Genomic DNA, 14,097 nt, shown 5'->3' with positions numbered 1-14,097 from the left:
TATGTGTACCCCAGAGCGGAAGAGAAACAAGTTTTTCCAGGATCAGATCTGTATTTCCGATACAGATCAATTTTCTACCCACAGCTGTAGTCAGGACTGGATAAAGATTACACAGACAGTAGCTCTGTTCTGTGTCCCTCAGCAATCTAGAACACTCCCACCCCCTACCCCGCCACCATTCAAGATGCCCTGGGTCCTGAATGAAAGAACAGCCCTCTGGGGCTTATTTAGCCATGAGTTTCTTCGAGCCTCCTCTTTTTCTCTCCTTGGCTTGGTCCACCTGACCAGCTATACCACCAGGTAGATGTGCATGGCTGTGACCACCATTAATTGTACTGCCTAACCATGCAGGGTCATCAGTGCGGCAGTATTTGCTTCAAAACGATAATGTGCCTCACAGAATGTAAGAAGGAACGATGACTAGCCCAGGGGATTTTATTTTAAAATCACTTACAGAATACATATGAACACCAGAGTCAAGCGAAATCAAAAGCATCATTACCCTGAAGTAACTGAAAACAAAAACAGAGTATCTTTTTAAATGCTGTGGTTTCTATTACATACTATAAGGAATTTTTTCCATTCATGCACAGATTCCTCTCTCGGGTCTGCTTTTACAGTTTGGTCATTGTTGGCAACACCACTGACAGCCTGATCAAATTGTGAGCACATCTGTCACGCTCACATTTCCTGTCAAAGCTCTGCTGTGTGCACCTGAGCTAAACCACTGCAAAGTGGAGTTTAAGTCGACGGTGTTGTGACATCACGGTACATTCCAAAGGCACCTTTACACAAAGAAAGAATTCTATTTAAATAACTCAGTGCAGTATGTGTGATGTATATAATCAATCGATTAAAATCTTCTACTGCCATTATACTAGAGAGGCTATACTCTGCCCCAGGCATACCTCCTTAAGATCTGTAAAACCAATATGTTCACCATGAATCTTTTAATCTTTTTTTCCTCCTATTGCAGCAGTACAAATAAAAGGTTGTAAGCATTTCAGTAGCTCAACGTCAGAGAAGTGGAGAGCCAGACACAGAGGAGTTCAGTGAGTTTTCCAACGGCACAGCAATGGGCATAACCCAAGCACGCTTCCTCCCCAGTTTAATCTGGAAATTTCAGGCTGCTATGCACACGGCTGAGGGATTTCTACTCCATACAAGCACGTGCTCAACTGTAAAGTTTTATCTTTTCATTTATAAATGAAAACAATACAAATTAGGTTTTAAGTAGTTTCTTGGTGTATCATCTGTGAAGAACAGAAAAAAACAGCTACGTGATAGGAAAAACAACTCTACCATCCTCACTGAGAAATAAAGGTCACTTCCCTAGAAGAGGCTGCCTCGCTGGAAGCTGTCATGATTACAGGTCCCCCTCCCTGCCCCAAACTCCAAAGGTAATTACTCACTTTGGCAGGAATTGTGGGAAGCAGAAAAAAATGAGAATAATGTTTTTTGAAAATATACACCAGAGGGGCTGCACAGTAGAGATGAGAAGAAGACGGGGGGTGGGATGGGGGGTGTCTCTCATGGGCAACTCTGCCCAATCCTAGGGCAGCCAAGGCTGTACCCTTGAGGGCATCCGATGGGAGAGGCAGTGGCATGCATCACACACACACACACACACACACACACACGTGCGCGCGCGCACGCCTGAGGATGCCCAGGCAAGGCCTAGAAGTAGCTCCTGAGAAGGTCAAATGTTACATTTGATAGGGGCATATTTTTTACACATGGAGAGAATGGAAAACAGCAAAGAATGACAGCCTACAAGTGATTTTAAAAGTCTAATGCAGGACTATGGTGAATTAACGAACCATATAAGCACCAGACGGGGGCTACTGCCCCTAAAAGATACCTCTGCAGGCAATGGCTCACCCTGAAAATGAAAGAAGCCAAAATAGCTATGGAAAACTAAAAGTCTGCTGAATTTATTTCTAACACTGATTATATTCTATGTGCCAGACACTTAATATGGACATACCTTGGAGGTATTGCAGGTTCAGTTCCAGACCACCACAATAAACCAAGTATCAGAATAAAGCCAGTCACATGAATTTTCTGGTTTCCCAGTGCAAAGAAAAGTTACATTTGTGCTATACTGTAGTCTATTCAGTGTGCAATAGCATGAAGTCTAAAAAACAGTGTACATATCTTTTTTTTTTGCGGTACACGGGCCTCTCACTGTTGTGGCCTCCCCCGTTGCAAAGCACAGGCTCTGGATGCGCAGGCTCAGCGGTCATGGCTCACGGGCCCAGCCGCTCCGCGGCACGTGGGATCTTCCCGGACTGGGGCACGAACCCGTGTCCCCTGCATCGGCAGGCGGGCTCTCAACCACTGCGCCACCAGGGGAGCCCAACAATGTACATATCTTAAAGAACACTTTATTGCTGGAAAATGCTAACCATCATCTGAGCCTTCAGTGAGTCATAATCTTTTTTGCAATAGTAACATCAAAGATCACTGATCACAGATCACAACAAATATAATAATAAAAATGAAAAAGTTTGAAATTTTGCAAGCATTACCAAAATACGACACAGAGACATGAAGTGGACAAACGCTGTCGGAAAAATGGCACCAACACAGATTTGCTCGACATGCGGTTGCCGCAAACCTTCAATCTGTAAAAGAACACAGTATCTGCAAAGTGCAATAAAACGAAGCACAATAAAACAAGGTATGCCTGTATATATCATCTCATATAATCCTGCAGGGATGCTGCAAAATACGCACTAACTCTGTTTTACAGCTGAAAAAATTGTGGCAGAAAAGTTTAACGATTCACCCAACGTCACCCAAGAAGTACATGCAGATTTCAGGCCTGACAGAGCTTCGAGACAAAGGCCCTGTATGTCTACTGAGAACACTCTGATTTTATAAATACTATTTATACAGACTAAGGATCAGGAAACTTTGTCTTAGAGGGCCAAATACTAAGTGCTTTAGCCTTTGTGGGCCAGGCAGTCTCTGCTACACAGTTAAAGCACTAAGGCAGCCACAGACACGGTGTGAACAAACAGGTGTGGTTGCTCTCCAATAAAACGGGAGGCCAGTATGTTCACCTCTGATATAGAAGAGGGGCTGGCAAACTGCAGCCCGCGGCCAGATCCAGTCCGCCATTGGTTTTGTAAACAAAGTTTTATTTACCGGGAAAAAGCCTGGATCTGCCTAAGAGGCAAGAGACCACTGTTTTGGGGTGCGCGAGGAGAGGGGATTCAGAGCACTGCCTAAACGAGCTCCAGAGATGGGCGCGAGCCGCAGCTATCAGCGTGGACCCAGAGACGGGCATGAGATGCTAAGGCTGCTCCTACAGCCACCAAGAAGCCTGTGTGCGAGCACAGGTCACTATCCACACCTCCCTTCTGGGGAGCCTGTGCCGCCCGCCACTGCCAAGGTCCCGTGATCCAGGGACAACTTCCCCCGGAGAACGCACAGCGCGCCTCAGGCTGTTGCAACGTCATACTGGCCTCTGCCGCCGCAGGCTCGCCCCGCATCCATACCCCTCCCTCTACCCGGCCTGAGTGAGCCAGAGCCCCCGAATCAGCTGCTCCTTTAACCCCGTCCTGTCTGAGCAAAGAAGAGACATCCTCAGGCGACCTACACGCAGAGGCAGGGCCAAATCCAAAGCTGAACCCCAGGAGCTGTGGGAACAGAGAAGAGAAAGGGAAATCTCTCCCAGAAGCCTCAGGAGCAGCGGATTAAATCTCCACAATCAACCCGATGTACCCTGCATCTGTGGAATACCTGAATAGACAACGAGTCATCCTAAATTGAGGAGATGGACACTGGGAGCAATGATATATTTATATTTTTCCCTTTTCTCGTTTTGTGAGTGCGTATGTATATGCTTCTGTGTGTGATTTTGTCTGTACAGCTTTGCTTTTACCATTTGTCCTAGGGTTCTGTTTTTTTTTTTTACTGTAGTTTTTAGCGCTTGTTATCATTGGTGGATTTGTTTTTTGGTTTGGTTCCTCTCTTCTTTTTTTTACCACTTTTTAATTTTTTAAGTTTTTAATAATTACTTTTTATTTTTTATTTTAATAACATTATTTATCTTATTTTTTTCTATCTTTCTTTCTTTTTTCTCCCTTTTCTTCTGAGCTGTGTGGCTGCCAGCGTCTTGGTGCTCTGGCTGAGTCTCAGGCCTGTGCCTCTGAGGTAGAAGAGCCAAGTTCAAGGCATTGGTCCACCAGAGACCTCCTGGCTCCATGTAATATCAAACGGCGAAAGCTCTCCGAGGGACCACCATCTCAACCCTAAGACCCAGCTCCACTCAACGACCAGCAAGCTACTGTGCTGGACACCCTATGCCCAAAAACTAACAAGACAGGAACACAACGCCACCCATTAGCAGAGAGGCTGCCTAAAATCATAATAAGGTCACAGACACCCCAAAACATACCACTGGACGCGGTCCTGCCCACCAGAAAGACGAAATCCAGCCTCATCCACCAGAACACAGGCACCAGTCCCCTCCACCAGGAAGCCTACACAACCGACTGAACCAACCTTACCCACTGGGGGCAGACACCAAAAACAACGGGAACTGCGAACCTGCAGCCTGCGCAAAGCAGACTCCAAACACAGTAAGTTAAGCAAAAGGAGAAGACAGAGAAACACACAGCAGATGAAGGAGCAAGGTAAAAACCCAGCAGACCAAACAAATGAAGAGGAAATAGGCATCTACTGGAAAAAGAATTCAGAGTAATGATAGGCAAGATGATCCAAAATCTTAGAAATAGAATGGAGAAAATATAAGAAACGTTTAACAAGGACCCAGAAGAACTAAAGAACAAACGAACAATGATGAACAACATGATAAATGAAATTAAAAATTCTCTAGAAGAAATCAATAGCAGAATAACTGAGGCAGAAGAATGGATAAGTGACCTGGAAGATAAAATAGTGGAAATAACTACTGCAGAGCAGAATAAAGAAAAAAGAATGAAAAGAATTGAGGACAGTCCCAGAGACCTCTGGGACGACATTAAACGCACCAACATACGAATTATAGGGGTCCCAGAAGAAGAAGAGAAAAAGAAAGGGACTGAGAAAATATTTGAAGAGATTATAGTTGAAAACTTCCCTAATATGGGAAAGGAAACAGTCAATCAAGTCCAGGAAGCACAGAGAGTCCCACACAGGATAAATCCAAGGAGAAACACGCCAAGACACATACTAATCAAACTATCAAAATTTAAATACAAAGAAAAAATATTAAGAGCAACAAGGGAAAAACAACAAATAACACACAAGGGAATCCCCATAAGGTTAACAGCTGATCGTTCAGCAGAAACTGTGCAAGCCAGAAGGGAGTGGCAGGACACACTGTGGCAGGACATATTTAAAGTGATGAAAGGGCAGAACCTACAACCAAGATTACTCTACCTGGCAAGGATCTCATTCAGATTTGACGGAGAAATTAAAAGCTTTACAGGCAAGCAAAAGCTAAGAGAATTCAGCACCACCAAGCAGCTTTACAACAAATGCTAAAGGAACTTCTCTAGGCAGGAAACACAAGAGAAGGAAAAGACCTACAATAATAAACCCAAAACAATTAAGAAAATGGTAATAGGAACATACATATCCATAATGACCTTAAACGTAAATGGATTAAATGCTCCCCACAAAATACACAGACTGGTAAAATAGATACAAAAACAAGACCCGTACATATGTTGTCTACAAGAGACCCACTTCAGACCTAGGGACACATACAGACTGAAAGTGAGGGGATGGAAAAAGATATTCCATCAAATGGAAAATCAAAAGAAAGCTGGAGTAGCAATTCTCATATCAGACAAAGTAGACTTTAAAATAAAGACTATTACAAGAGACAAAGAAGGACACTACATAATGATCAAGGGATCAATCCAAGAAGAAGATATAACAATTGTAAATATCTATGCACCCAACATAGAAGCACCTCAATACATAAGGCAAATGCTAACAGCCATAAAAGGAGCCATAAAAAGGGAAATCGACAGTAACACAATCATAGTAGGGGACTTCAACACCCCACTTTCACCAATGGACAGATCATCCAAAATGAAAATAAACAAGGAAACAAGCTTTAAATGACACATTAAAAAGATGGACTTAATTGATATTTATAGGACATTCCATCCAAAAACAACAGAATACACTTTTTTCTCAAGTGCTCATGGAACATTCTCCAGGATAGATCACATCTTGGGTCACAAATCAAGCCTTAGTAAATTTAAGAAAACTGAAATCACATCAAGTATCTTTTCTGACCACAACACTATGAGACTAGATATCAATTACAGGAAAAAATCTGTAAGAAATACAAACACATGGAGGCTAAACAATACACTACTAAATAACCAAGAGATCACTGAAGAAATCAAAGAAGAAATCAAAAAATACCCAGAAATAAATGACAATGAAAACATGACGACCCAAAACCTATGGGATGCGGCAAGAGCAGTTCTAAGAGGGAAGTTTATAGCAATACAATCCTACCTCAGGAAACAAGAAAAATCTCAAATAAACAACCAGAACTTACACCTAAAGCAATTAGAGAAAGAAGAAGAAGAAAAAAAAAAAAAACCCAAAGTTAGCAGAAGGAAAGAAATCATAAAGATCAGACAGAAATAAATGAAAAAGAAATTAAGGAAACAATAGCAAAGATCAATAAAACTAAAAGCTGGTTCTTGGAGAAAATAAACAAAATTGATAAACCATTAGCCAGACTCATCAAGAAAAAAAGGGAGAAGACTCAAATCAATAGAATTTGAAAAAGGAGAAGTAACAGCTGACACTGCAGAAATACAAAGGATCATGAGAGATTACTACAAGCAACTCTATGCCAATAAAACGGACAACCTGGAAGAAATGGACAAATTCTTAGAGAAGCACAGTCTTCTGACACTGAACCAGGAACAAATAGAAAATATAAACAGACCAATCACAAGCAGTGATATTGAGACTGTGATTAACAATCTTCCAACAAACAAAAGCCCAGGACCACATGGATTCACAGGCGAATTCTATCAAACATTTAGAGAAGAGCTAACACCTATCCTTCTCAAACTCTTCTAAAATATAGCAGAGGGAGGAACACTCCTAAACTCATTGCACGAGGCCACCACCACCCTGATACCAAAACCAGACAAAGATGTCACAAAGAAAAACTACAGGCCATTATCACTGATGAACATAGATGCAAAAATCCTCATCAAAATACGAGGAAACAGAATCCAACAACACATTAAAAGGACCATACACCATGATCAAGTGGGGTTTATCTCAGGAATGCAAGGATTCTTCAATATACGCAAATCAATCAATGTGATACACCATATTAACAAACTGAAGGAGAAAAACCATATGATCATCTCAATAGATGCAGAGAAGGCTTTTGACAAAATTCAACACCCATTTATGATAAAAACCCTCCAGAAAGTAGGCATAGAGGGAACTTTCTTCAACATAATAAAGGCCATAGATGACAAACCCACAGACAACATCGTTCTCATTGGTGAAACTCTGAAACCATTTCCACTAAGATCAGGAAGAAGACAAGGTTACCCACTCTCAGCATTATTATTCAACATAGTTTTGGAAGTTTTAGCCACAGCAATCAGAAAAGAAAAAGAAATAAAAGGAATCCAAATCAGAAAAGAAGAAGTAAAGCTGTCACTGTTTGGAGATGACAAGATACTATACATAGAGAATCCTAAAGATGCTACCAGAAAACTACTAGAGCTAATCAATGAATTTGGTAAAGTAGCAGGATACAAAATTAATGCACAGAAATCTCCTGCATTCCTATATAATAACGATGAAAAATCTGAAAGAGAAATTAAGGAAACACTCCCATTTACCAGTGTGACAAAAAGAATAAAATACCTAGGAATAAACCTACCTAAGGAGACAAAAGACGTGTATGCAGAAAACTATAAGACACTGATGAAAGAAAATAAAGATGATACCAACAGATGGATTAGATTGGATTACCAATGTTCTTGGATTGGAAGAATCAACATTGTGAAAATGACTATACTACCCAAAGCAGTCTACAGATTCAGTGCAGTCCGTATCAAACTACCGTATCAAACTACTATCAAACTGGCATTTTTCATTGAACTAGAACAAATTTCACAATTTGTATGGAAACACAAAAGACCCTGAATAGCCAAAGCAATCTTAAAAAGAAAAACGGAGCTGGAGGAATCAGGCTCCCTGACTTCAGACTATACTACAAAGCTACAGTAATCAAGACAGTATGGTACTGGCACAAAAACAAATACATAGATCAATGGAGCAGGATAGAAAGCCCAGAGATAAACCCATGCACATATGTCACATTATTTTTGATAACAGAGGCAAGAATATACAATGGAGAAAAGACAGCATCTTCAATAAGTGGTGGTGGGAAAACTGGACAGCTACTTGTAAAAGAATGAAATTAGAACACTGCCTAACACCATACACAAAAATAAACTCAAAATGGATTAAAGATCTAAATGTAAGGCCAGACACCATCAAACTCTTAGAGGAAAACACAGGCAGAACACTCCATGACATAAATCACAGCAAGATCCTTTTTGACCCACCTCCTAGAGAAATGGAAATAAAAACAGAAATAAACAAATGGGACCTAATGAAACTTCAAAGCTTTTGCACAGCAAAGGAAACCATAAACAAGACCAAAAGACAACCCTCAGAATGGGAGAAAATATTTGCAAATGAAGCAACTGACAAAGGATTAATCTCCAAAATTAACAAGCAGCTCATGCAGCTCATCAAAAAAAACAAACAACCCAATCCAAAAATGGGCAGACGTAAATAGACATTTCTCCAAAGAAGATATACAGATTGCGAACAAACACATTAAGAATGGTCAACATCACTTCTCATTACAGAAATGCAAATCAAAACTACAGTGAGGTATCACCTCACACCAGTCAGAATGGCCATCACCAAAGAATCTACAAACAATAAATGCTGGAGAGGGTGTGGAGAAAAGGGAACCCTCTTGCACTGTTGGTGGGAATGTAAATTGATACAGCCACTATGGAGGCTCATTAATAAACTAAAAATAGAACTACCACACAACCCAGAAATCCCAGTACTGGGCAATATACCCTGAGAAAACCATAATTCAAAAAGAGTCATGTACCACAATGTTCACTGCAGCTCTATAGCTGCAGTGAACAGCCAGACCATAGCCAGGACACGGAAGCAACCTAGGTGTCCATCGACAGATGAATGGATAAAGGAGATGTGGCACATATATACAATGGAATATTACTCAGCCATAAAAAGAAACGAAATTGAGTTATTTGTAGTGAGGTGGATGGACCCAGAGTCTGTCATACAGAGTGAAGTAAGTCAGAAAGAGAAAAACAAACACCGTGTGCTAACACATATATATGGAATGTTAAAAAAAAAAAAAGAAGGTTATGAAGGACCTCAGGGCAGGACAGGAATAAAGACGCAGACGTAGAGAATGAACTTGAGGACACGGGGAGGGGGAAGGGTATGCTGAGACGAAGTGAGAGAGTGGCACGGACATATATACATGACCAAATGTAAAACAGATAGCTAGTGGGAAGCAGCCACATAACACAGGGAGATCAGCTTGGTGCTCTGTGACCACCTAGAGGGGTGGGATAGGGAGGGTGGGAGGGAGATGCAAGAGGGAGGAGATATGGGGATATATGTACATGTATAGGTGATTCACTGTGTTATAAAGCAGAAACTAACACACCATTGTAAAGCCATTATACTCCAATAAGGATTTTAAAAAAAAATAAACAGAAATAAATAAAAAGCATAATTCATTAAAAAAAAAAGGTTTTATTTATTTTTGAACTAGATCTAGCCCATCATCTAGACTACTCCTAGACAGGTGAAGGGCAATTCACTGAGGTAAAATGATTCCCTAGTTTCACAGAAACATTCTCGGGGGCATCAGTGCTCTTTTTTCTAACTTTCCTTTACAAACAACAGTCTGATTCTTAATCTGTCGTCTCTGTGGTCCAGCCCCCTGGTGGGAGAGCCCTGATGAACACCTGGTGCCTGACAGGTGACCTCTCACTGCAAAGGAACAGAGTCATCCTGCATCATCGATTAGTTAAGTGATTCCGTTTCTGGGAGACTCAGTAAGGTTGGGGAGCGAAGAAAACAAAAATGGAGATTCTTAACCTGAAAGGATGGTGACCAGAGACTGAACTGGTGGTGCCATGACAATTAAACAGTTAATTCATCCATTCTAATATTTTATGGCATGCTCTCCCTGTGCCAGGCAGACATACAGACGAATTTCAGACTGAAAAGGCTGGCTCCTAGCACTTCAGTATTTTATGTAGAGCAGATCTATGTTGTTATTTATGACACCACGAGACCTGAGCCAGAAAACAACCCACTTTCAAGCAAGCAGACAAACTGTGTTGCCTTGATCATCCAGACAAGGGACTCTGGCTTCCTGTCAAGAGTAGCAGTTCCGGGAGCAGAACCTTTAAACTCTAGGAGGACAGGGACCACGCCTGGCTCAATGCCCAGAAACAGCAGACGTTCCCCAAATATCTGTTGCCCGTATTGTTGTGGATTACCTCCACGGCTCCTGACAAAGTGGGGTGTGCATGGCCTGAAAGTCAGATTTTTCTGACTCACATTGTCAGGATCAAATGCTCCATACCTGGACTGTCTGGTAATCGGAGGCATCGATTCCTTTCACAGTCACCTCTCGGAAGACTCTGGGCTCCAGTTCCTCTTTGGTCAGATCACAGTGATAAATGATACCTAGAAGGAAGTGGAAGTCTTAAGTTCAGTCCACAAACTCACTAGATACAAGGGGGGCAAAGATCACAAAGCACCGTCAGCAGTGCCGTGTAAGGTCACTGTAGCAAGAGAGCCCACAACGGTCAGGCGTGTGGAGTGCCTGACTTCATTATCACCATGTCATCATCACCAGTTCACACTTCATCATCATCATCATCGTGTTTGGCCTTCCTTTTTACAACAGTCATCTGGGTATTCATTTTAGAAGATTCTAATGCATTCTGTGACTATGAGAATAGTTAAACCTAACCGCAGAAACTTAACAGGTCTTCCCCAAGCCAGGTCACTTAGGAGAACAGGTCAAAGAAGATGGGAAACTTCATGTAAGGCCATTTTACCTGAGAAGTGATTAAGACGGAAAACTCAAATTACTTGCCCAAAGTCAGCAGCCATTCAGGGGTATCCTGATGGGAACCCTGGGGCGCCTGCCACCTGATACCCACCCATCTGTGGACACACATGTGGATAGCAATCAAGGACGAAAGATAGCCTTTTAGGGTAGCCTTTTGGAGTTGCCTTTAAAATTTTGATTATCCCAGTAATTGTGCACAACACAGATTGATGAACACACACCACAACATTTTAGCTTATTTTAACCACTAATGAAAATTCCATTTCCTTAATTTAACGCTACTACACTCTAACATTCAAGAACTAAACCAAAGAAACAATAACTAAGACGAATCGTTACTGTTTGAAAACAGCAACATTGCTATAGTTTATGAAACAGAATTAGTCATCTGGAGTGGCTGGTATGGAAACAGCCCTCCCACAGAATACTTTAAACATATGCTGTCAAGTATATGAAAAATCAATTTAGAGATCCTGATACTTGCTGGAAAACCAGAAACTAAGCGGTACTCCCACAGGGCACATTCAAATTGATTGATCATGTGTTAAAATGGCAGCTTGCTTTCTTTTCAACTCCTCTGTGTACGTGTGAACTTCACTAACAGCTGAGAAACAGCACTCTGCCCCCCACTGGCAAACAGTAATACATTCAGATTCCTTAACAGCAGGACTGCTAATCCCTGTGAATGTTATCTCACTTCTCACGCTTACAAATTATTTTAAGGTTTATAATAGGGAACATGATTAACACTGACAGTGGGGAGATGTGTAACATGACCGAAGTCCTGGCTTTCTTAGTTTAAGTTATAGTTGGATAGTTGTTGGAATATGACTTTATATATAACATACTTCCAGACTACACTCCGGGCATACATTCTAAATTACCAGATACACTGAATACTGTACTTGCCCAGATAAATGTAATCTTTTTTTTTTTTTTTTTTTTCTTGCGTTATGCGGGCCTCTCACTGTTGTGGCCTCTCCCATTTGCGGAGCACAGGCTCCGGACGCGCAGGCTCAGCGGCCATGGCCCACGGGCCCAGCCGCTCCGTGGCATGTGGGATCCTCCCGAAACGGGGCACGAACCCGCGTCTCCTGCATCGGCAGGCGGACTCTCAAGCACTGCGCCACCAGGGAAGCCCCGATAAATGTAATCTTGAGGGCAAATTGCTGCCTTCACATGTATGTTAATTTTTGAAGAGCTTCATTAGTACCTGCCCCACTTCATCCAGACACGAAAAGCACCTGAAGGGATTGGAGAAACCATCCTAGAATCATGAATCAGAGAGGACTGGTCAGGTGATCTCTGGGGAATAATTTCGAAGTTTAAGGGCAAAAGAGAACTGAATTATGGAATTCCCTTAAGATCACACGAGGTGTCTGCACTTGAGATGGGTCTCCTGATGAAACAGTGTTTTAACAAGGCTATTCTAGCAATAGGAAAGAGGCAGGGACGATCAGCTCGAATATTCCTGCTATATATAATTTGAATAAATGTAAGGAGGTGAAAGAAATGGGAGTCAGGAGGAAGGGGCAACCCTAGAGGTTGCTAAGGAATCATCAGAGGAATCTGGAAAATCGGATATGCAAAAAGAAGGCAAAAGAACTTTGTGAAGATGACCCATGTAGATACTGTTTCATCCGATTATAGGTTGGGTTTTAAGGTTATTAAAAGAAAAAAACCCCACAAACTAAAACAAGTCTCTCAAAAATTGTTTGCACTCCTTGGTTATTTACCCAATGGAGTCGAAAACATGTCCACACAAGAACCTGTACACAGATGTTTACAGCAGCTTTATTAATGATTGCCAAAAGCCGGAAGCAACCAAGATGTCCTTCAGTAGGTGAATGTGTAAATAAACTGTGGGACATCCAAGCAATGGAATATTACTCAGTGCTAAAGAGAAATAAGCCATCAAGCCATGGAACAACCTTAAACTCATATTACTAAGTGAAGGAGCCAATCTGAAAAGGCTACATAATCTATGAGTCCACTACGTGACATTCTGGAAAAGGCAAAGCTATGGAGATAGTGAAAAGATCAGTGGCTGCTAGGGCCTTGGCTGGGGGAAGGGATGAAAAGGGCCGAGCACAGAAGCTTTTAAGGGCACTGAAAATACTCTGCATGGCATCACAATGATGGATACACGTCATCATACATTTCTCCAAACTTAGAATGTACAGCACCAAGAGTGACTCCTAAGGTAAGTCATGGACTTCAGGCAACTATGATGTGTGTCCATGCAGGTTCATCATTTGTCACAGGGGATGTACCCTGTAGCAGGGATGCTGATGACGGCAAAGGCAGTGCATGTGTGGGGCACAGAGTGCATAGGAAATCTCTGTACCAGCCCTTCAGGTTTGCTGTGGACCTATAACTGCTCTAAAAAAATAAAAGTCTTGAAACATTTTTATGCCTTTCCCAAAGAGCCTGGGAAAGGTTCTTTGATTTCTTCTCGCTGTCTCTCGGAGCCATGCAACTGGGACGCCTATACTGGATTATTACAACACACGCAAGTCTGGAGTGAGCCTTAGACAACCCTCCAAGGTTCCATGAGTAGAGAATCAGTCGGCTCGACCACTAAGTGGTTTGAGCCACAGGGAATAAGTGTATCGTGCTCCAAACTGCCCTGGCTGCCGCCTCTTTTCTTGCAAGTGCGACTCAAGGTACAAATGGCTTGGCTCAAGACGTGTCTTCACTATGTACCTCCATGGGAAACAGTCAGCTGGTGTTCACCTGCCAGACGTACCACGTGTCCACAGCAGCTGGCACTGCAGGTATTTTTGGCCCCAGGGCTTTATTTATAATTTAGTGTCTCTGCTGTTTACTGCAGTAGTGGACAGCCAATCTGCAGAGATCAGCGCCAGACAGCCTTTGCGCGGACATGCATGTATGTGGCAGTGTGTATGTACACACTGCCATTCCTG

At 42.1% G+C, this 14,097-nt stretch overlaps 1 protein-coding gene across 1 annotated transcript in view; it reads right to left on the bottom strand.

The window, feature by feature from the left end:
- The window catches only part of PREP (prolyl endopeptidase), a 133,770-nt gene that overhangs the window by 49,434 nt on the left and 70,239 nt on the right, over positions 1-14,097 (bottom strand). Inside the window, exon 10 of the mRNA XM_007465779.1 lies at positions 10,676-10,779. Coding sequence (XP_007465841.1) covers positions 10,676-10,779 — 104 coding nt within the window. The remainder of the gene's footprint in view (positions 1-10,675; positions 10,780-14,097) is intronic.

This window comes from Lipotes vexillifer, unplaced genomic scaffold (assembly GCF_000442215.2).
Source record: "Lipotes vexillifer unplaced genomic scaffold, Lipotes_vexillifer_v1.1 scaffold732, whole genome shotgun sequence".
Lineage (NCBI taxonomy): Eukaryota > Metazoa > Chordata > Mammalia > Artiodactyla > Lipotidae > Lipotes > Lipotes vexillifer.
The sequence above is the reverse complement of the archived record's forward strand: the minus strand, read 5'-3'. Positions and strand labels throughout refer to the sequence as shown.